The following is a 20,922-nucleotide window of genomic DNA, read 5'->3' on the forward strand; positions in this document are numbered from 1 at the left end:
GTGGCCGTTGCGGACGTTCAGGGAAAATCCCACAAAAGAGGTTTTTGGGAGCGGGAATTTGAGGAAATGCGCATCTTTGTTCTGAGCCAAGTTCGGGAACAAGAGCCAAACCGGTCGACAACCAAGCGTTGGGCTGCGCGCTGGGCGAGGGGTGGGGAGGACGGTCTAGAATTGCGCTGCGATGGATTCAGTTTTATTCTTAGATGAAGCCAAGTCAGTTAGCGTTGTCACTTCGGGCGTCGTGCAGCTGGGGAGCGAAAACGGCCCAGTCAACGCGCACCCGCTAAGACAATCGCATGAATTGGCGCCAGAGTCCGCCAAGCTAGCTGGCTGGCAGCAGATCCTTGCAGGGAAGCAGAGGCGAGGCCCATCCGCAATACGTCCGTGGAGTTTACGCCGGACGGGAGTCGCGTTTGCTGCTTGCTTCTCGAACCAGCGTCCTGCAGACGGCGTGATGAGTGGCTGGAGGTTAATGGGCTCTGATGATGTTTGCTGCCAGGTTCCGCCGCCCCGGTTCGTCCTGACAGACGAGCCCACCGATCCGGAGCACAGCAGAGGCAGAGGCGGAGCTGGACTTGCAGAAGCACAGAGAGAGAGAGAGAGAGAGAGGGAGAATTTCCAATGGAACTTCCAGCGGAGCATTTGCCAAATTGGGTTCGGGCCGAAGCTGGGCTTGGGTTCAGACAGAGCAACACTTCTTCGATGCCGCTCGCTGCCCTTGGACGGTGGCAAGGATTCCGCCATGTAACTACATCATCATCATCATCATCATCATCATCATCATCGTCATAGTTGACTGCTACGCAGACTATTGAGTGACTGTGCGACACTGACGGCGGGCGGGATCTCTCTGGGTTCACGACAGGCTGCGGAGCATTCTTTCGTCGTCGTCGTCGTCGTCAAGGTTCTGTCGGGAACTCGCTAAACTGAAACTTCAACTGTCAGCGCCGTGCCAAGAGACGGCGACGACGCCGGCCGTCTAAACCGCACGCACTCAAACGCACATCTCGCTGCGCCGTTGGTCTTGAATAATTACAGCAGTTTCAGACAGGGCCTGAATATCGTCGCGGCAAAACATATGCACATACGTACATAACATACATACATACATGCAGACAGACAGACAGACAGGCAGGCAGGCAAACAGACAAACACACAAACACACAAACAGTACCACCTTCGCCGTCCTCCTCAGCCCGGGTTTGCGCGTAGTAGCCCCAGGTCGGAATGCCGGACCAGTTTTCGTACCAATACCCCTCACCACTGGAGGGGTGCGACATGCTCCCTGCACTGCCCAAGTAAGTCGCCATGCTCCAGACGCCGGCGCGCCGCATCGCAGCTCGCTGATTCTAGTTATCACGGCTCCAGCGACAGGAATGAGGACGGAAAGTCGTTCAGAAACCCTCCCACCGGTGTTCTCAGTGGCGCCTACGATCGATTCCCAGATCCGTTAACCGACGGCCGGCGGGGCGGCTTCGATGTCCACATATACCACTATCAGGTCCGTCATGACTCGTGAGCGACTTGACGCCAGGAATTGTCCCTTTCTTTTCTTCTTTTTTTTTTTTTTTTTTTTTTTTTTTTTCTCTCTTTTTTCCCCCTTACTCTTCCCTGAACCGCGGCTTGCCTGGTAACACTACGGCGCAGCGAGCTGGAACTGGGAGCTGACACGAATGCAGAACAATCCCGAGCAAGCCGAATTTGCTCGAGCCCTCTGGGAGCGTATCAGACGCGAATGTAATGCTTCTCCTACGTGTCTTCTTGTTTCATTTCTGCGGAGCATGTAAAGACCCGGACATTTCTTGGAACGTAGTTACGGAGCACTCTGTGCTTTGTGCAAAAAAAACAATTGCTTGAGGACTTTGCGTTACGATTCATGTCCCGGCTGCCAAACAAATTAACTAACTCATGCAATCCCAGTTCCCGAGCTTCGTATCTATGAGTTCTTCGACCGACCAGTTGGCCCGCATCCAATTGCGATGTTTGAAGTGAACCTTTTCACTCCTCAGCAATTTGGCGCGTTCATTCCTTGGCTGGTGATCAACCGTGGACCGCTCAGCGTCCTGATCCATCCAAACACCACAGACGAGGAAGAAGAGAGAAACCACACGCAGCGTGCGACATGGATGGGCGAGAGAATTCCCCTCGATCTGCGAGTCTTCAAGCTGATGAGACACAACAAGTGACTGAAACTCGAAAGGGACTAATATTCTCTCTTCACCCAGCCGACTCTGTGCTTCTCTCGCTTAATGGGTCCTGATCGCCGTCGATCTCCCTTGCATTTGTGCTGGATGAACGGGGTTGTTCCATACTCATGAGTATCTATATCACGAGAGGTCCTTGTACACTACTTTTCTTGTTTCTCGTACCGAACAGCGGTGTTTGCTTTTAAAATTGGAAGACATGCTAAGCCCGCGTATTTTTCCCCCCTCCCCTCAAAGCCCCAAAATTGGGCTGGTGGCAGAACTCAAGCTTTTCTCCCAGCGCCATCCCGATCGTCCCTAATGTCACCACATGGCAAACAAAGAAAAGCAAACAAATTCCGAAGAAGAAAAGAAAAAAAAAAGAAGGCGGGAAAATTCAAAAGTTGGAGAAGAATTACCATCATTAAACGCTGCGGGGGCGCGCATGTGGAAACCGGCCCTCCTCTTTAGCCGGATGGGGATGCTCCATCATATCGTGACACGGGCCTCGTCCGTGTGTCAGTTGGAAATCGCGCATGAGCTGCCGCAGTTGAGCTAGTTAGTTTATCGGCAACCAACAAAACTTGTCAACTAACAAGTTATTCTCTGTCAATTTTTTTTTTTTTTTTTTCCCGCACGCAAAATCAAAAATAACTATTAGTCGGTATGAGGTTGTAATCATCCGTGACTCGACAATCCTCGCCTGAAACCCTCCCAACTTACCGGATACCCCGTACTTCATCTCGTCCGTGAAGCAACTTCGATCCCAGTTTCCGTCCGCCGGGTTCACCAAGCCCCCCCTTGGTGGGAAGCCATTCCCGTGAACCCTGTCCTGCCGATCCCGCGCCAACAGGGGTCCGGAGCTCTCCACGCAAGCCAGTTTGCTTCGTTTGCAGATTTGGAATTTTGGAAAAAAGCGCCTCAAGCGCTCCAGTTAGAGTTCTGCGTCTGGCGACCGGGAGCTCCATCTTCCCCAAGACTGGTTCGGCCGGCGCTTCTTGTCTTTGCCGCAAAACTTGTGAGAGGGGCGGGTTGTTGCAAGAAAACAGTTTGCTTGCTTGTTCAACAATATCAAAGACAATCCAGCTGCAATGCTCCGTACAGAGTAACTAGTTAGTTAGACTTGGCTGACCAGCCAGCTGGCCTGGTCACCTTTGGGCGTCAAATGATTGCTGATCGGATAGCCTCCTGCCTCCATCCAAGAGAAATTCGACGAGGATCCTGAATCCCGTTCATCAATCGCCGTGTGCAACGCCAACCATCCATCACATACATAATATATATGAAATGTCCCACATGCATCATCCTGCAGCCCATTTCGCCACTTAGAGCCAGCAATGTTGTGGTGTGCTTCGGAACAGCGCTGCGGTTTGTTTTTGGTGTGCTGCATATAACTATGTCGTACCTTCAAAATTCTTTTATTTCCCCCTTTTGCTTGACATTCATGGGTGCCAAGCCATTCCCTCTTTTTTTTCCCTGTCGCATGACTGCGCGATTCCAGAAAGGGTTGACGACCATCTTACCTTTTTATCCGGCATGAGCAATATTTCCTGCATTTCCGTTTGACATCTCGATCCGGACCCTTGATATGAGGCGCTGCGGCTGTGAGATCCGTGAATGGGCTGACCCGCCGGCAGATCCGAGCATGTCACGAATATATCCGGGCCTGCACATCCTCTGTGACTGTAAGAGGCCTGATGCAGGACGAGGGGGAATGTTTTTGTTTTGAGAAAAGAAACTCGGCTCGAAACTTGGATTTCTACCAAGGAACGAAGGATCTGCCAGATACGTGCCTCGACAATTGTCAGGCCCAAGAGCAAACTCTCAGCTCCTATCGTCTCTTGCCGGTCTACAATCTTTGGGCAACACAAAGATGGCTAACGTGGGGGAGGAGGGGTTCATCCTGTCCGCCATGGCCGGCCCCAACAAACTTGTGACACATCACTCGACCTCCTTTGATTTTGGACCAGCTTCGACTGGGGCTATGATTGGACAAGAAATTGTTCCCGGACTTGGGGAGCTGGTCTTTGCCTTATCACCACGGAGGTGTGGATACTTACATGCGTACGATGTGTATGCAAGAAAGACGAAGTTAGGAGTACACACACGTGCAAGTTTCCGAGAAAGTGGGATGTCAAGGTTGTCTACTTCCGTGGTGTGAGCCTGTCAAACAGTCTCACGCGTCTGGAACTAACTATCAAAGTCGGCGTGCATCAGCCCGATTGCTTCTATCAGCACCATGCGTATCGCCCGCCTAGTCCATCCAGGAGGCCTCTCAGCTCTCCTTGCGTTTCGCCTTCGAGAATGAGCTCGGCCAAAGTTAACTGGGTACCTAGTATCCGCCCCCCAAATTTCCTTACCCTGGTCATCATCTCGATCTCTTGGTGAATATTGTTTTGTTCTGGCCGGACTAAGTCAGTTTCCGCAGCTATTACTATCCATTCCTGCACCCACTCCGAGAAGGCCGAAACCCTATCAGCACTGGATTATTATATTTGGGTTGCATTTTCATGGATTCTTCCGTGCTAACAATTTCCGATCAAGCATGAGTATTGATGCTGGCGTTGTCCCTAGTTTGTCGTGGATGGTGTTTGTTGTAGCTGAGAGACAAACGGTGGTGCACCTGGAATCATCACATATTCAGTCGGTGTTCGTTAACACCCGTTTGTAGTTACTCTGAACCCCTGGATTCGTGGAAGACACTCTGTTTGCATCTCCGCTCCTCAGATCTGGTTCACAGATGCGTCTCAGCTTCAGAGAAGGAGGGGGGGGGGTTGTGTTTGTAGATGAGCATGTTCTTCCGTGACCCGGTGTGTTCCGTTGGAGCCCGCCCCCTAGCTTGGCTTCATTCCTTACAACGGGTGTCTTCTCGGGATATATTCCTCCATATCTCGTTGAGATCCGAGGAGATAGTTTTGTTTAAACATTGGGACAAAATTACCCCAAATCAAATTGATCTTTGTCTTTTCAGTTTTCCGAGGAGAAGAGTAAATTCGACACTAGAAGCATATCCTGCCCAGAGATTCGACTTGATCCATCACATTTGACGACGTGCTGCACACCTCTGAGAGGCTCAATATATCCTTTGTCCCTTATCCGGTGGCTGCACTATATACCCTTTCCAATCATGGGCTGATTAGTCTTCAGGCATCTGTGGGTTGAGCAGTTCTTAGGGCGCTCTGCTGAAGTTAATGGAGTTCTGCAGCCACATTTCTGGCCATTACATTTAGCTCCATCACAAAAATGAAAGCATGAAGTTTCTCCATATTCATGAATAGCTGTCCAGACCGATGTTGGGGTGCTAGTCCACCACATACATAAGTGCTAATCTTTGTGAAGAGTAGCACATGTGCGGTTTTCCTTTTTGTCTCCCCCCTTTTCTTTTCTTTTTTTTTTTTTTTTTTGGGGGGGGGGGACTTGACAGATATCATCACCCTAGCTCTTTCTCAACAACAATAAACCCACAACCGGCCTGGATTTTGTTCAAGGTCCCTCTAAGCAGCTTGCGCCCGACCTCGCAAACTCCATTTCCTCAATGTCACAGACACGTTAAATAATCTACTCTGGCTGCTATCCTGAAAGACAACTGGAACATTGCATTTAAATTGGGTGCAGCTACAGAGCTGCATAGTTATATCCAGGATCCACGGTAGACCTGGTGTATGCAAAACAATAAACATCTTCTTCTGCAAAGACCGGGGGTACACATATCCCTTGGTCGGCTTGATATCAAGCTCTTTGCTCCTAGCATTGAGGCTTTGTGGGAATGTGCCTTGCTTTCGAGGAGGCGTCTTGTGCGCGATGGACGCAACATCAACCGGCCACAGAGCTCGAATAAGACTAAATTCAATTTGCACGAGCAGCTCCATGGCCGGACTAGGGCATATGCTTGATTCTGTTGCGAAGGTAGCATCAGCCGTGGGATGGAGGCAGGATATGAAAGATGAGAGCCCAATCTGCTATGATGCTTGTCGTCGGTCCGATCCATGGTTACCCGATCTGCACATCATTAAAAGGCGACGGAGCAGCTTCCAGAGTAAGGGTATAAAACTGAAGCGGGACGAGTTTGGCTTAAGTTGGGCTTTTTCTTTTTTTTTTTTTTTTTGATATATTGTCACCGTTTCTCGAGCAGTCCAACGAACCAGGCTCATCAGATTGACGGCTACGCCGCAACTGAGCAGCTTAGAGGGCTGATTTTGAGATAGCAATCGCCAAGCTTTCCGTCGCGGACTGAGCGTGGTGCCATCTAGACACCTTTCTTTTCATCCAAGATCAGACAGTCATTAACTATCTGTTTGTCCACGAGTTAATGATCTGCTCAAATAAATAAATATGCAGGGGTTCTCTGAATTTTGGCTGGGGTCGTTTGGCGTGTGGTACCGTGGCATTGCTGGATGACACGATGGTCGATTTGGCATGTGATCCCAGGCACGGACTAGGAAGAAGATTGAACTCATGACGAACTCATCAACAGTCCGCTGTCAAGTTGTCAATCCATTCAATCAACATACATGGGACGCCTGACATTTTAGCGGAACTGTGAGTCGTCAAAAGCCTTAAAAGTGCCAGGGGCAAAAGGCCGAGTTTGTTCGGTCTCGCCGCCGACAGGCGAAGGGTTATGTCGATCATCATATCCGATTGAGTTGGTCTCCTGATGGATACGTCGGCCGCCACCCCCGGATGTGTCCGTTGATCTCCTCTTCCTCGACCAAAGAGCTTGTGAACTGCAGGACCGTGCCAATATACCGTTTCCTATATAATGCGTATTCATTGGATAATACCACCAAAGCTCTCCTTAGGGCCTGCGTTTGGCAGGTCAAGCTTTCATCGAGTGGGCTGAGAGCTCATTATTATTGGCTACGCGCCAAGTTGTGCCTATAGACTTGGACCCAAAAAGACATTGATCTCAGTGCCCGGAGGTATCGCTTGTGATACCATCCATTTAAATCCTCATGGGACATAAATAGAGATAGCCCGCCATTTTAAACGCGGCCGAAAAATGGGCAGATGTCTGTTTTTCTCCGCGCTGGAGGACTGAGAACAGATCACGAACTCGAAATCCAGTAAGAGAGAGGAGCCATATGTCGGCGTGATCTTACGCAGGATTCCCGGTTTCCGAGAAAAGAAATATGTGGTGGAAGAGGCGGTGGCACCGAAGGCTGACTCGGCTGGCCTTCGTCTCCATGCTTGGTTCTAGCCTGATACAAGAAGCACATGGTGCAGAGTGCGCTGCCACCGCTGTCAAGGTGCCCGACTATGTGTTGAAATATGGTATGGAAGGAAGACCTCCACGTTCATATTTCCGCTCCATACCAAGGCAATCGGTTTGAGGGGTTCAGAGGAACGTTCCATCATATCACTAATAACGGTTTCGATCGTCTAGCGCCTTTGGTTTGGACACACAGCGAAGATCCTTACCAGCCGTCAGACATCGCCACGCACGTCGAAAATACAATACCGCAAATCAAGTATGAACCTGTCCAGGGGGTACCTTCACCGTTGACACTCGACAATTTGGATGAGTTGAATGCACTTGGGGGTACGGATATTTTCTTAACGTCAAAAGAGGGTATCCGTGCGCTCCCGCCCTGGCTCCAAGGCGTGCGGCCCAATAAGAACGGCAAAACCGAAGGAGCTGTAAGTTCTGCGATTATTGTCACGGAACGTGGAGATGGAGTCGTCGATACGTTTTACTTCTATTTCAACGCGTCAGTATACCAAAGAACCTCGGACCATCTTTCGCTAAGAAGACAACAGGTACAATGAAGGCAATACTGTCTTTGGTACTCAGTTTGGGAATCATGTTGGCGACTGGTAGGTCTAGCCATCTCCACTGGTGGATGCATTGGCGCCTGAGAAACGTTGCAGGGAGCATAATATGATCCGTTTCGAGAACGGCCAACCGCAAGCAATATGGTACAGCCAGCATGCTAGTGGGCATGCTTTTGAATGGAATGCTGTTGACAAAAGGGGAAATCGACCCATTGTCTTTAGCTCCAACGGCAGCCACGCCGTCTACGCAACGGGGGGGTAAGTGTGACATTTCGTCGATATGGCGTCGCCACTCGTCTGAGCATCCATGAGGCTGACCTTGATGCGCTTCTGCAGAGACCACGATCACACCATCCCAGGAGTGGAGCTCCCGATTGGGCTTCTGGTCGACAAGTGCGACGAAGGTTTTCTTTGGGACCCGACATTGAGCACATATATATTCAAGTATGACCGAACCGCGAAGCAATTCAGCACATACGACGGGCATACCCCGGTAAACTGGCTCAACTTCGACGGACAATGGGGCGATGAGCAGCTGCCTGACGACGCAGAGGGACAGAAGACACTATTTGGGCAGCGAAAATACTCGTCTGGGCCCAACGGACCCAAGTTCAAGGAGCTCGATCGCAAAAATATTTGCCCGTCCAAGGTCGGGTCGTGCTTTATTCGAAAGAGCCTGAATTTGAAAGAAGAGGAGGAGCGTGAATTAAAACGCGTGCGCGACGAGTCGGAGGCACCGTAGTTCGAATTGGATTTTCCTTATCGTACCATGGCCGTTGTGGAGGGCACTCTTTGCCCTAATGACTGAAGTGAATGTATGTAATATTTCCGGATAGATGAATGCCATGGATCTTGCCTGAGTCAATGAACACAGGCTCTTTGTAACTTCTCCCAAAGTTGCATCTTGGGATTCCATAACATATCCGACGCTTGACTCTCTGGCATGAGTTGTCGTGTCGTAGGACAAGGGTCCATGTCCTTCATGCGGCGTGCATGAACTGGGCTCCAGCGAACGCACGGATGGCCCTAGCCACAGTGTACTCCCGTACTCTGTCCAAGGTCGATCTCTGGCAGATAATTGAGAGCCAACAGCAGCTCTGTGCGGCCTGGCAATTGCAATTTTGGCAACTTCGCGTCGGCTGGGAAGATAATCCTGAAATGATATTACCAGATCGTCTCAAACAGAAACCCTTTCATAAAACGGTAACTGAGCAATGTACTCCCGATATACTCCGTAATGCGGTGGATGAAAGTATAAATATATTACTGTAATGTCACGGGGCACTTGGCAGCAATACGGCTAGCCCCGTACCAGGGCCAAATAGACTCTGTTGAAGGTCCACCAATTACAGCCTTCATACGACCGCGATCTTTGGCGCCAAGCCACCATGGGACTCTGTAGCGGCGACGAAAAGCTCCAGATCGGTTGGTACTCCGTAATCTCCTGGTTTTCGGTACCGGTACTCCGTATCGCGCGCTGGTTCGGCCCCAGAGGTCGGCGCTGAAACGAAACCATGGTCACTACGTCTTTTTGGCTGGGCGGGCCCCTGAGTTTTGACAGGGGGCAGTCGAGAGTCTCTCTCTTGGAATTAACGATGAAGGGCAGCCCGTTGTCCAGCAGAATGGCACAGTTCGACGGTGCCCTTGAGCAGCGCAGAGCAGGATGATGCGCAGCTTGCAAAGATGCATAGTACATATCTGCTTATATCTCTGCCGTTATTTGGCCGCTGGGCAGACCTCCACACCCTCCGCGGCATCATCTCTTAGGGACTCTCGAGCGCCGCTTGTAATTGAGAGCTCTCTCAGATTAATACTCCGTACCAGGAAATTTAAAGTTACAGCGTATGGAGCCTGTATGGAGCAGCGATGACCCTTTTTTTCCTTCCAGCTACCATTATCCTCCTCCCTCCATTCAACTTCGTTTCGTTTCTCAGGGAGAACTGAAGTCTTCAATTCTGCGAAAAATCAAAGTCTGCTGGCCTCAGCATCTGAGGATCTTCAATAAGAAGCCGCATGCAGTCGCGAGGCTTGGAGAGCTGACGCGCTTGAAGTAACTTTCCCTCAAGTGAGCCAGCTAAACGGGTCTCCGCCTCCCTTGGACATCTCGGCTCCTCGCTGCTGCTCCCCTGATACTTCGGTTTCGTTTCCTTTCTCTCCCTCTCTTTTTTTTTGATTCCTCTCTTTTTGTTTTGAACTTAATTTGCTTCCATATAACACGCTCATTTCTCTCGTCCTTTTCATTTCTTCTCATCACATACTTTCTCTCTTATACTGCCGGGCAGGGTACTCGATTCCTCCCGTCCGTCGAGAGTGGCATTCTGCAGGTTGATTCGCAGTCAGGAAGCAGCCCCATTACGAGGCTAATACTTGAGATCCTGGCAAGACGGCTTGCGGAGCTCGTGGGGTGTCTACTTGACTGTTGTCCCTCGCCACCGTCCCTCGACGCGATAGCAGTTTCGATTCTGGTACACACTCCTTTATCGTCCATCCTTTTTTTCTGCCTTTGATCCCAGGCTCCAGTCATCGAATCGTGAGTTCGGCAGAAGGACGCTAGCTCAACGGCTTTCATCTGACAACTTCGCACATTCTCGTATCCGACCGCGTAGCGACAAGATTTCGCCTTGAAGATCGCATACGTATTTCGCAACTTTGCCTCCCGCCACGTTTACCCAACTGCCGGATTGACCTATCTCGAAGCTCAAACGCCAAGAGGAAGATAGTGGGGGAAAGGAGACTTGCCCTGATACTACAACTCGATCGAAGATTCTTGCGAACACCGATCAACCCAAAGCAAAGCTTTCCTACTTTACGCTTATCTGAGATCCAATCCAGCCATTCTGTTCATGTAAGCTCGACCTTTTTTCTTTTCTTTTTTTTTTTTTTTTTGGTTGAATAGTTGACATGAAGTGTTCACTCTTGTTTGTGTTGATGCTAATCTATCCCCTATTTGCATATGATGTCCTCTAGAGACCTCATCTCTTCATGAAGTGAAACATCAACATCAACGCGTGGCTAAATTCATCAATCCGCTCATTTTTCTAATTCAGCATATTACTTTACAGATTAATATCAGGCCACTTCGCGTGAACCTTTGATTAGAACATGGCGCCAACCCCTGCTGCACCCCGCACCCCTGGTCGGTCTCCGCCCCCTGACACCCTCCCAGCTGCCGGCGAAAATGGAAACTCGAACAATGCTCAAGCAAATGCAACCCGCCGTACTTCGCTGGGATTTCTGCGTCGTGCAAAGTCTTCGGAGAAGGTGGGTGATCGAAAGCCATCCGGAAAGATGAGTAAGAAGGTATTGAAGGAACAGGCCAAGGAGGAGCAGCTGCGTCGCCAACGCGAGGCCGCCATATCGAAATTTGCACCCCAATTGCCGGATATCGCACCTCCTCCCCAGCTCAACACATTTGGTGGTGAGAACGTTCGCTCCAACTTGTCAGGTCGCGCAGGGTCATATGAGCCTCTCTCGGCCCAGAGCCACCCGCCTGTCCCACCGATTCCATTCGTCGACGTATACGGAAAAGCCGAAAGTATGGCGCACCGTGGTCGTTATAGCTATGCCAGCAGTGCCGTTAGCACCATTAATAGCCCGAGAAGAGTAAGGAGACGAAAGGATCCGACACCATACAAGTGAGAACATCCCTTGTAGCCTTCTTTTTTTTTTTTTTTTTTTTTTTTTTTTTTTTGGTGCCGTCTCTTTTCGGAAAACTGATGGATTTCCCTTATCAGCATCCTCGTGATCGGGACTAGAAACTCAGGCAAGACATCTTTCGTCAACTTTTTAAGAAAAGCTCTAGCTCTACCACCGAATAAACGCCCAACCCGCAACCCTGAAGAGATGGATGACCTACCCCAGGCACCACCAAACGGTTATTTCACTTGCCATTATCTTGAAACAGAAATCGATAGTGAACGGGTCGGCCTGACATTGTGGGACTCTCAGGGTCTCGAAAGAAGCATTGTGGACCTTCAGTTAAGAGAAATCACTGGTTTCTTGGAGAGCAAGTTTGAGGACAGTTTTACCGAAGAGATGAAAGTCATACGATCACCAGGAGTCCGTGATACGCATATTCACTGTGCCTTCCTCATCCTGGACCCAGCACGGCTTGATGAAAACATTGCTGCTGCCCAAAAAGCTGCCGGAGGAGATTCTAGTGGGTCTGCAATTCGGGTGGTTGGTGGTCTGGATGAAGACCTTGACCTGCAGGTTCTTCGTACCATGCAAGGCAAAACCACCGTGGTACCTGTCATCAGCAAGGCCGATACTGTTACAACTGCCCACATGGCATTCTTGAAGAAGACTGTGTGGGATAGCTTGAAGAAGGCCAACATCGACCCGTTGGAAGTACTCACTCTCGAAGAACACGACGACGACTACTCCAGCTCCCTCGATCACTTCGATGAAAAGGAGGAAGATGAATTGCGCGAGGCAAAAGATGATGCGAACCGCCGCACACCCGATTCAGAAACCGTCCCGGATGATCCTAACAATCCAGTCCCACCACCCGCCGCACCATCCGCGGCAGAAAGGTCTTTGGAGAAGCAGCGGAAGCGCAGCTCATCCTCGAGCATGTTAAGTGGAGGCTCGAACGCCGAGCCTTTTATTCCACTTTCGATTCTCTCCCCTGACCCGCACAGTTTAGAGTCTAAAGACGGACCGATCGGACGCAAGTTTCCTTGGGGATTCGCTGATCCATATGACCCAGAGCACTGTGATTTTCTAAAGCTAAAGGATACAGTCTTTGGAGAGTGGCGTGGTGAACTCCGTGAAGCCAGCCGTGAGGTTTGGTATGAGAGATGGAGAACTATCCGCCTGAAGCGAAATGGTAGTTATGGGAACGGTCAGGCTTGACAGTTTGATGATGTCCAATATTAACCTAGCTCATGAGCTGATACTGTCCTGCCATCTTCTTGTCTTCAGATCCTATTGTCCAGGAATGGGCATTTGGTTCCATTTGTTATGGAGATGTGAGGCAATGTGCATTTTGCTACTTTGCATGTTTCTGCTTTCTCTTCTTCCGATGTCTTATATTCAAAACCTTTTCCTTGTGCTTTTCTGCTGGTGTGGAGGATACCCTCTGTGTGCCTGGCTTTTTTTTTTTTGGTGTGAATGCTGATGTGGCAAAAATTGTTCAGTTCAAGAACCTTTTCTTTTCTATCCTCCACTATTTTCCTCTCACACTTTGTCGGCTATGAAAATGCCTGGCTCGATCAAACCTCCCTGTCTGTCTTCACGACTTTTTTTTTCATACATCCCATTTGTGACTTGTTCTTTTCTGAGTATCTTTTTTTTTCTTTTCTTTTCTTTTCTTTTGTTTTTTTCTCTTCTCATACCCCCTTTTTTTTCAAAGCTTTATGTTCAATGCCTCCTTTGATACACACATTCTACTCGGGATGATTTTTTTTGTGTAGAGTATTAAACAAGATACTGCTGCTGGATGATTATTATCATTGTTATTTTTTATGTCAGTAGCTAAACTCAATCCATTTTCATTTCAATTCTTGGATGAATGAATGTCCGATGGGCTAAACTTGTCATTCGAATAAACATTGAATAAGCTACGGTCATTTTTGGTGGTACAACGCTGCGGGCCGACCCGCCGACGAATGTCCCACGTAAATATTGTCATTGAAGCTTTTTTTTTTTGGACCACTAGATGCTGTTCATTCGGCCATCAGGACGCTGATTGTCAGCTATGCTAGAGATTTTAATCTACGTGGCTAAAGCTTTGCCTTTCCACATGCTGGCATGCGATCTTTCTGTATAGATCTGATAAATGGGGATCGGAGCCTTCTGGCAGCGGAAGCGGAATCCCACTCCGCTCCGCCCACCAGAGACACAGGAAATGAGTCCAGAATTTATGTAATTGGCTGGATGCTTACAGATTGTTGTTCAACAACCACCTCCGCTATTGTTGCACAAAACATCAAAAATTTTATTTTATTTGACATGGTTTACAGGGTATAGCTAGCATCTAAAACATATTTTCAAACAATATTTTGAGGGTAAGACCTGAAAAACTCGGTTATATCATGCATCGTCGACAAACCCACGTCAAGTACCGTAAAAAAAACAGGACATTAGTTAGGCTAGATTGGGGTGAGCAAAAAACAGCAACAAAATGGTACCACAGCTCGACCGAGGACCCAATAGCAGGCAAAACATCATGCATGACTCACTCATCATCCATAACATGTTGAGTCGAACTTTTAACCAACTCGATGCAGAACTCAGCCCAATCACACTTCCCATTCCCGTTCTTGTTGATGATTTCCCGAACGATATGATCTTCGACATACTTCCCATATCGCCTCTTGTACTCTGCCTTGGCCCGTTCGAGGTGATGCGGCTCCCAATGCATGCGAACTAGCCGTGAGATGAGAAGCTCGGCACGGTCCCGACCGGTCCCTACCTCGGCTATGGCATGATGAAGGAGTAATGCGTCACGCATCGGACGGTTGAGAGCGCCGTTCAGAATATGGATAAGGGATTCGCCCTGCATTGCACAGTCAAGTGAGTTAGCGAAATATTCAAAAAAAAAAAAAAAAAAAAAAAAAAAAAATTAATTGAGTAAAAGAGAAAGGGCCGCTTACAACTAGATTTTGCGATTTGGCAATCATCGCTCTGGCGAAGTGCTGATTATACATGCTCTCATACATTCGCATAACTTCACAGAGATGCCCGTTTCCTCTTACTACGATGATCTGAATCATCGCCGACTCCCCGCCTTCGCGTGATATCAATGCGCGGTGCAAGTCTTGAACATCACGACGCACTAGGTCAAGACTTATCGGGGCCATATCTGCCTGTCGTTTCTCTTCCAAGGCCAGTAAAATGGCGGCGCGGAATTTATCCGGCTTTAGCTCCGCTTTCATGCATTTCTCCAAACTGTCACTGTATCTCTTGTCCTTGAAACAGTTCTTTATCCGGCGAATCTCTGCATTCGGCCTGCCCATGAGAGCCTCGATAAGCAATTCTCTCCGTGAAGAGTTGGATCGATACCAGAAATTGGCCCAGTATGCTTCTGATTCCCACTGCCCAAGAGCAGTGGCATGGCAAGCCTTGCCAAAATTACCGGGCACACGAAGGGCGATGTGTTTTGCGATATTGACACCATGGCCTGTCATCTTGACAATATTCTTGTATTCTGCCCGGAGTACAAGCACTTCCTCGGCCGTAAGGTTGGGAAGAATCTCCAGCAACGGTTTTGGATCAATCTTGTGATGTGAAATAGCCGACTTTAAAGCTTTCGCGTCGATTCTCGGATCATATACCGGCACATGGTTTGTAGGCATCATTGATTCTATAGCCATCCTCTGTCGTTCCAAGTGGTCCATTTTGTGGAAAGCGTCCTTGCTTTTCGTCTTCCTGATCTTTAGCATCTTCCCTTTAGCTCTCTCGGAACTAGATATCGCGCCGTCATCAAGTTCAAGCTCCGACACATCGCCCTCCATGTCTGAGTAGGCCGTTGGCCAGGGCATAGGTGACATGCTTTGGTAAGTACCGTGGTAGGGCTCCAACAATGGGCTGGCTGGTGGCCGATTACCATCGGGAAATCCACCCGGCATTTTTAGGTGTTCATTATCCGTAGAGATAGAGAGGCTATGCGGACGTGTGCTAGGGGTCCTCCCTGCTCCGGGCTTGATCTCTACGTACTGAAGATGGCCTGGTCCATTAGAAGACTTTCCTGATTGGCTCATTTCGACAGCCATGGAAGAGGTAGAAGGTGTGGCAGCCTTTTCGGATTTTAAAATGTATTTAAAGTTCGGATCCGGTTGCGCATATTGAAACTGTGCCGGGGCGGCATACTGCTGAGGAGTAGCGGGTATGTTGCCCGTGGAGTGGGCACGGTTATGACCAGCCAAACGTTGAGAAGATGGGGTTGCCAAATGATGCGAGGGCTGTTTGGACTTGCTCATATTCAAATAATGCTCTGGCGGAACAGTCTGAGTAGGAGGGGTGGCAAAGGTTTGTGAAGGCTCCGTTGTCTTATTCATCTTCAAATAATGCTCTGGCGGAACATATTGGGGACGTGGGATCGTAGGATACTGGGGGACGCGAACGGCGGGCTCCTCATCTTTCGTCTGTTTGAGAGACTGAGAAGTTGGCGCCTCCGGGACGGAGGGTGGAACTGGAGCCGGCGGAGGCGGGGCCGGTGGAGGAGGCGCTGACGATGGCTTGTTAAGTGTCGCATGGTACGGATTCTGTTCGGTGTGCGGGACGAAATCCGGGCGTTCGCATTCTGGAATTTCTGGCCATTCGTCCTCGTCTATCCCGCTCGTGAAATATGACTTTGCCGCCTGAAGCTTCGCTGCAAGCCCGCTTGCAGTTGAAGACCGTTTTTTATCGCGCCGTGAGTGGGTGCGTTGGAGCTTCGGTTCAGGGTCGTCATAAGTTTGGTAGCTCGCAACTGGATCCTTGGTACGAGCTGTGGATTCCCGCGCACGGTGGCTGGTGTACCCGTCGCTTGAATCGGAATTGTAGTACTTTTTTACAGCTTTGCGAAGTCTCTCTCGAGACCGGGATCGACGCTCGCTGCCAGAAACAGGATAGTCATAATATAGGTCTCCATAAGCTAATCCCTCATCGTCTGAGTCTGTGTACGCATCCGAATACTGATGGAATCGAGATGAAGCCAGCGAACGAAGCGCTCGGCTTGCACTTCGTCGGGCGCGCTCTGATTCCGAGTCATTCAAGTACAGATCGGCTCGCTTGCTCCCAAGGGAGGTGTTGCTCTGCCTCGGCGCTATCGATTCTTCGTCGGAAAGGTAGTAGCGATCGCGGGGCGTCCGTCGCCCTCTGTCGCTCTTATAATCGCTTTTATAGTCACTTTTATACCTGTCGTCGTCGGAGAGGTCGTAGTCATACCGCTTCTTGGTGCTGCTGCTTCGCAACGTACTAGATACCCGTGGTTGCTCGTCCATTGAGTCGGAATCATAGTACTTCTTGGAGCTGGACTTTTTGGTCCTGGACTTGCTCCGTTCCCTCGATGGAGAATACCTGCGGCTTTGCGAACGGTGTCGGTGCCTCCCACTAGGGGAGGGCGACCGACCGCGAGAATAGGAGCCAGGGACTCGAAGCATCGTTCGAGGATGCGCCGTGAGCAAAAGACGCTGGACAGTGTGTACTTGGCAAGGCAGGCACTGGCGCCAGGAGGCAGAATGCTGGACAGCTTGCGTCCAGGAAGACGGTGGGACTGGGTATTTGAAGGACGATGTGCGCGGATGGCAGAGGCGAGTCACAGTCCAGAGAGCGCAGAACTGCAGCAGGCTTGGCCCCCACGCGGCAGAACCCCAGACCAGCCACAGGGACCGGGGGAGCTGCGCAGCCTCAGCCTCAGCCTCAGCCTCGTGTGCTCCAGCCTTAACTGGAGAAGCCACAAGTCACTAGCCACAGACCGCCTTGAACCGTTGTATATCACGTGACAAATACTGCAAACGCGGCAAAACAACGAGATTTCTCAACGCTCGCGACCTCATTGCAAACGATCAAAACAAACAAGAGATGCGCAGTTTGTCGGCAGATGGTTATTGGAAATATTCATAAAAATTTAAATGGATGGGAAGCCATGGAAATTTTATGCAAGCAATAACAATATCAACACTAAAAATTGGGTATCTCAATCGACGCTGGCGTCAACAATATGTACATATATAGATGCCGATTTGGTAGGGGATATGAAAGCGTAAATTTTTGAATCCTAGGCCTTGTGTGGATGAGAAGATTTTAACCTCTGCCGTTCGCCCCGGCATGTCTGATTCATTTTTCCCTTTTTCCACCTTTCTCGCGCTATTCCTCTCGCTTATCGGGGTCTACTCCTATCTCTTCTAGCCTTTTACGTTGCGGCTTGGTAATGTTAATCCTTTTAAAATTCTTTGGCAGCTTCTGTCGGGTTCTATGTATAAGCAAAAGCTCTCGTTAGTTTTTCTTTTTTCCCTCCCCCCTTTATTTTCCAAAAAAAAACAAAAAAACAAAAGGTTGTCCATAGGCGACGGGTGTAGGGAGATAAGGACGAACCGTAAATAATCAAAGGTGATCTGCCGACCCCTATCCTTGAGCTGGACCTGATTCCTATTTTCTAGCTTTGGATTCTCTTCATTGCTGTCGGCCGCTTTTATCCGCGACCAAGATGAGCCGTATTTTCCAACTAAGCGGATCAACTGCCGATCTTCCTCGATTGTCCACCGGACGCGTTGCACAATTCCTCCCGTTGGCCTGTCTTCCAGGGTGGGTGTGCTTTCTCTGCTCTGCAACGACTCGGGCAGGCGTCTGCCACTTGAGCTGGCCACCGACACTGCTCTCTGAGGCCGATCTGCCGCCGTTCTTGATGGGGATCGGCGTCGGATTTCAGTGACGACCCGTGGCCTCTTTGAAGGCCGAGAGGTCGTCTCAAATGCACTTTCTTCATCTTCATTCTCCTCCGAGCGGGCCCGTTTTGTTTTTCTTCTGGGGCCTCTGTCCCCTAGAGGGCTTGACTGGATAGGAGATATTCTTTCGGCATTCTTTTGTCGGTCAAGAAATGTTGCCGGTGGTGGAGCGGTGTGTCTACTCGCCTCTCCGACTTGTTGATGTGTGGTAGAAGCGGTTGTATGCGTGCGATCCATAAACTGCCTAAAATGTCGGAGTAGGGCGCGGGATACGAAGTTCCTAATAATTCCGATAGTGCACATTAGAATTAAATAATACAGGGTATAAGAGAAAGTTTAAGGTATGATCTTACTTCTGGGGTGCAGCAGTTTCGGGAAGGGAGGCTGTCTGCACTTGTTCAGGGATTTGTTCATGTTCGATTGTCACTGCAGCATCTTCTGACGGCCGGGAGCCTAGCTCTGGGGACCCCTCCCGGCCTCGTGGTGGCCGAAATATCCTCTCGCCCCTGTGAAGGCCCCGGCTCCATTTAGGTGAACTTTCCAAAGGTGGTGTCCGTTGGGAAATTTCGTCAGTTTTCTGCCGGTCCAGAATGGCCCTAGGCTCGAATTCTGACCGAAGTTTGGCGATGGCAGTATTGCAGTCGTCTTGGGCTTTCAATTGGTCATTTATCTGATCGGTTGTCTCTCGTACCCATGACGCAACTCGGACCACAAATTCTGACCATGGGAATGCAGTTTTCAAGCGAGAGATTTCCACCGCTGTGTCATCCTCCCGGAATGTTTCTCGTATATTTCCGATCCTCTCTTCGATTCGATCGCGAAATTCCTCGGGTAGGTCGGTTTCATCAAGGCCGTCAACTTCCCACCCGCGCAATGGGCTATCCTCGAAGATATCTCCATAGAAGATATCTTTCAGAATACTTTCGGGTTTCTTTTCCTTCCCGGACTCGATCATTTCCAATATGCACCGCTGTGTCCGAATTTCCAGGCCAATCTCAAAAATGCGCCGTGTGGTATCTTCACTGAGTGGTTCATCCTCTCCCGGGATGAAAGGAGAGGGGAATAAACTGTCGATTATGTCTAGAGGCGAATCAGACCGCGTCCCATTGCAGAAATATATAATATCCAACGTTAATTGTGCGAGGTTCGCTTTCTGATATATTCCGGTGGGGCTCCAGTTTAGGTCTTCGATGGAAGGAAACGCGTCTAAAGCTCTGGCGACATTGATAAAATGTCTATCCCCAAAATGCCTTTTATAGCCCAGGTAGCTATCTCCCCAGCTTTCTTCGATTTTGATTTTGACAGTAGAATTGGTGATGTGTCTCTTAAGCCGGGAATATGAAGAGCCGTATTGGCTCCAGAGAAGCAATATCTTGTCTGACCACCTCTCCAATTTAGGTAAGGCATTTAGCATTAGACGAGGGTTCAGCTGATAGGGCGTCCTTTGAGCCCTCTGGGGAGGGGACAAACGGATGTCCGGATTGTCCAGTGGAGACGCAGGCACCTCCACATGGCTGATTTTCACACCCTTGCCTCTAGGGCTTTTGACCGGCAAGCTCAAAGGGCCTTTGCGTACAGTTGGCGAAGGATCTAAACATGAGGTTAGCAGAGAATAATCGCATAGCCAGAAGTCGCAGATCCATGTTCAAATCAGGTTTAAGAAAGTAGCTGTAGCTGGCACAGCTCCTCTATTGTATATCACTATCCCTTCTCTTGTGTAAGATGTCAATGAATACCACCTACTGGAATGGGGGTTCTTTGTCCTTGAAAACCCGGCACTCTGTTTATTAATGGGGGTAACGGAACTGATAGGATTATCAGAATCGGAATCAGGATCCGAATCGCTACCACTTGATATTGAACTCTCTGGAGGTGGCTGATGCAGCGTTGTTCCATCAATATCATCTAGATCTTCCTCTGCTGGTCCCCTAGGGTGCTCGGATGGCAAATGGGGCTCCGCCCGCCATCGCTTGGCAGGGGAGTTAGGAATAATGGAGCTTGCCAAAGGCCGGGATGAGCTGCGTGTTGCGACTGGCATGGGGGGCAAATTACAACAGCTTGATAAAATAAAAATAATTAGATGTTGTAGGGCTCCATGCAGAGACACGGGGTATCAAAATGCGGCTTCAAGACGAGACGGGGTGTGACGCTCGCCATTTGATTGTTTGTTATGGCACCGTGGTCGGGGGTTCCAAATTGGGACATTCATGACTAAAATATTACATAATAGATTGACTGGACGAACTAACCCTAACCCTAACCCTAACCCTCGATCTTGTCGTCGGTGATAAAAGGAGCACCAGCATAGCATAATATAATATTAAAGGTTTTAAGGTTTTTATTCGGGTTCAACTGCATGGGAGAAACACCCATTATTTATAGAATAAGCATCTTCATGATGACGTTCCTACGACAAATGGAGGTATCAAATAACCCTCAATTTACCGCAGCTCCAATGCCTGCTGGCGCTGGCGGGACTGGCCTGCGAAGCGCCGTTACTAGCGGGTGCGGTCTAGAACGCCGAAGGTGTGGCACAACACCCAAACTAGTCCAACCAGAGTCTAGTATTTACTCGACGAGTGGATGTTGCGTCC

The 20,922-nt window shown here is 49.5% G+C and overlaps 9 protein-coding genes across 9 annotated transcripts; 5 read left to right on the top strand and 4 right to left on the bottom strand.

The window, feature by feature from the left end:
- Positions 1-181: 181 nt before the first annotated feature.
- On the top strand, positions 182-925 carry CIMG_00373 (uncharacterized protein; the record flags this gene model as incomplete). Its single annotated transcript, XM_001246601.1, has 2 exons — positions 182-744; positions 808-925. 2 exons carry the CDS (start codon positions 182-184, stop codon positions 923-925), a joined length of 681 nt encoding a protein of 226 aa, XP_001246602.1.
- Positions 926-1,029: 104 nt separating this feature from the next.
- CIMG_00372 (DOPA 4,5-dioxygenase) lies at positions 1,030-2,785 on the top strand. The gene is made up of 4 exons (XM_001246600.2): positions 1,030-1,298; positions 1,369-1,501; positions 1,680-1,737; positions 1,921-2,785. Exons 1-4 carry the CDS (start codon positions 1,228-1,230, stop codon positions 2,184-2,186), a joined length of 528 nt encoding a protein of 175 aa, XP_001246601.2. The 5' UTR covers positions 1,030-1,227; the 3' UTR covers positions 2,187-2,785.
- On the bottom strand, positions 2,651-3,739 carry CIMG_00371 (uncharacterized protein; the record flags this gene model as incomplete). The annotated part of the gene is made up of 4 exons (XM_001246599.2): positions 2,651-2,738; positions 2,907-3,292; positions 3,457-3,567; positions 3,707-3,739. The coding sequence occupies 4 exons, from the start codon at positions 3,737-3,739 to the stop codon at positions 2,651-2,653; spliced, it is 618 nt and encodes a 205-aa protein (XP_001246600.2).
- Positions 3,740-4,056: 317 nt separating this feature from the next.
- CIMG_10540 (uncharacterized protein) lies at positions 4,057-4,491 on the top strand (the record flags this gene model as incomplete). The annotated part of the gene is made up of 2 exons (XM_012358812.1): positions 4,057-4,338; positions 4,387-4,491. 2 exons carry the CDS (start codon positions 4,057-4,059, stop codon positions 4,489-4,491), a joined length of 387 nt encoding a protein of 128 aa, XP_012214235.1.
- A 2,821-nt stretch (positions 4,492-7,312) lies between these two features.
- On the top strand, positions 7,313-8,697 carry CIMG_00369 (uncharacterized protein; the record flags this gene model as incomplete). Its single annotated transcript, XM_001246597.2, has 5 exons — positions 7,313-7,454; positions 7,567-7,891; positions 7,941-7,997; positions 8,052-8,213; positions 8,292-8,697. The coding sequence occupies 5 exons, from the start codon at positions 7,313-7,315 to the stop codon at positions 8,695-8,697; spliced, it is 1,092 nt and encodes a 363-aa protein (XP_001246598.2).
- Positions 8,698-9,904: 1,207 nt separating this feature from the next.
- Positions 9,905-10,443, bottom strand: CIMG_12881 (uncharacterized protein; the record flags this gene model as incomplete). The annotated part of the gene is made up of 3 exons (XM_001246596.2): positions 9,905-10,029; positions 10,214-10,273; positions 10,323-10,443. 3 exons carry the CDS (start codon positions 10,441-10,443, stop codon positions 9,905-9,907), a joined length of 306 nt encoding a protein of 101 aa, XP_001246597.2.
- Positions 10,444-10,617: 174 nt separating this feature from the next.
- CIMG_00367 (cell division protein Sep4a) lies at positions 10,618-13,402 on the top strand. Its single transcript, XM_001246595.2, has 4 exons — positions 10,618-10,800; positions 10,923-11,216; positions 11,271-11,590; positions 11,690-13,402. Exons 2-4 carry the CDS (start codon positions 11,058-11,060, stop codon positions 12,810-12,812), a joined length of 1,602 nt encoding a protein of 533 aa, XP_001246596.2. The 5' UTR covers positions 10,618-10,800; positions 10,923-11,057; the 3' UTR covers positions 12,813-13,402.
- Positions 13,403-14,136: 734 nt separating this feature from the next.
- Positions 14,137-17,141, bottom strand: CIMG_00366 (annexin ANXC4; the record flags this gene model as incomplete). Its single annotated transcript, XM_001246594.2, has 2 exons — positions 14,555-17,141; positions 14,137-14,457 (listed from the first exon to the last, which is right to left on the bottom strand). Exons 1-2 carry the CDS (start codon positions 17,042-17,044, stop codon positions 14,137-14,139), a joined length of 2,811 nt encoding a protein of 936 aa, XP_001246595.2. The 5' UTR covers positions 17,045-17,141.
- A 609-nt stretch (positions 17,142-17,750) lies between these two features.
- Positions 17,751-20,606, bottom strand: CIMG_00365 (uncharacterized protein; the record flags this gene model as incomplete). The annotated part of the gene is made up of 4 exons (XM_001246593.2): positions 20,072-20,606; positions 18,682-19,918; positions 17,979-18,608; positions 17,751-17,856 (listed from the first exon to the last, which is right to left on the bottom strand). Exons 1-4 carry the CDS (start codon positions 20,364-20,366, stop codon positions 17,751-17,753), a joined length of 2,268 nt encoding a protein of 755 aa, XP_001246594.1. The 5' UTR covers positions 20,367-20,606.
- Between the last annotated feature and the right edge of the window lie 316 nt (positions 20,607-20,922).

This window comes from Coccidioides immitis (assembly GCF_000149335.2).
Source record: "Coccidioides immitis RS genomic scaffold supercont3.1, whole genome shotgun sequence".
Taxonomy (NCBI): Eukaryota; Fungi; Ascomycota; class Eurotiomycetes; order Onygenales; family Onygenaceae; genus Coccidioides; species Coccidioides immitis.

Excerpts from the sequence above, each read along its gene's own strand:
- CIMG_00372 (XM_001246600.2), top strand. The coding sequence starts at position 1,228 with ATGCCGGACCAGTTTTCGTACCAATACCCCTCACCACTGGAGGGGTGC. Across the intron at positions 1,502-1,679 it reads TCCACATATACCACTATCAG|AACAATCCCGAGCAAGCCGA; the intron begins GTCCGTCATGAC and ends ACACGAATGCAG. Across the intron at positions 1,738-1,920 it reads GGAGCGTATCAGACGCGAAT|TTCCCGAGCTTCGTATCTAT; the intron begins GTAATGCTTCTC and ends ATGCAATCCCAG.
- CIMG_00367 (XM_001246595.2), top strand. The coding sequence starts at position 11,058 with ATGGCGCCAACCCCTGCTGCACCCCGCACCCCTGGTCGGTCTCCGCCC. Across the intron at positions 11,217-11,270 it reads GTGCAAAGTCTTCGGAGAAG|GCCAAGGAGGAGCAGCTGCG; the intron begins GTGGGTGATCGA and ends TTGAAGGAACAG. Across the intron at positions 11,591-11,689 it reads AAGGATCCGACACCATACAA|CATCCTCGTGATCGGGACTA; the intron begins GTGAGAACATCC and ends TTCCCTTATCAG.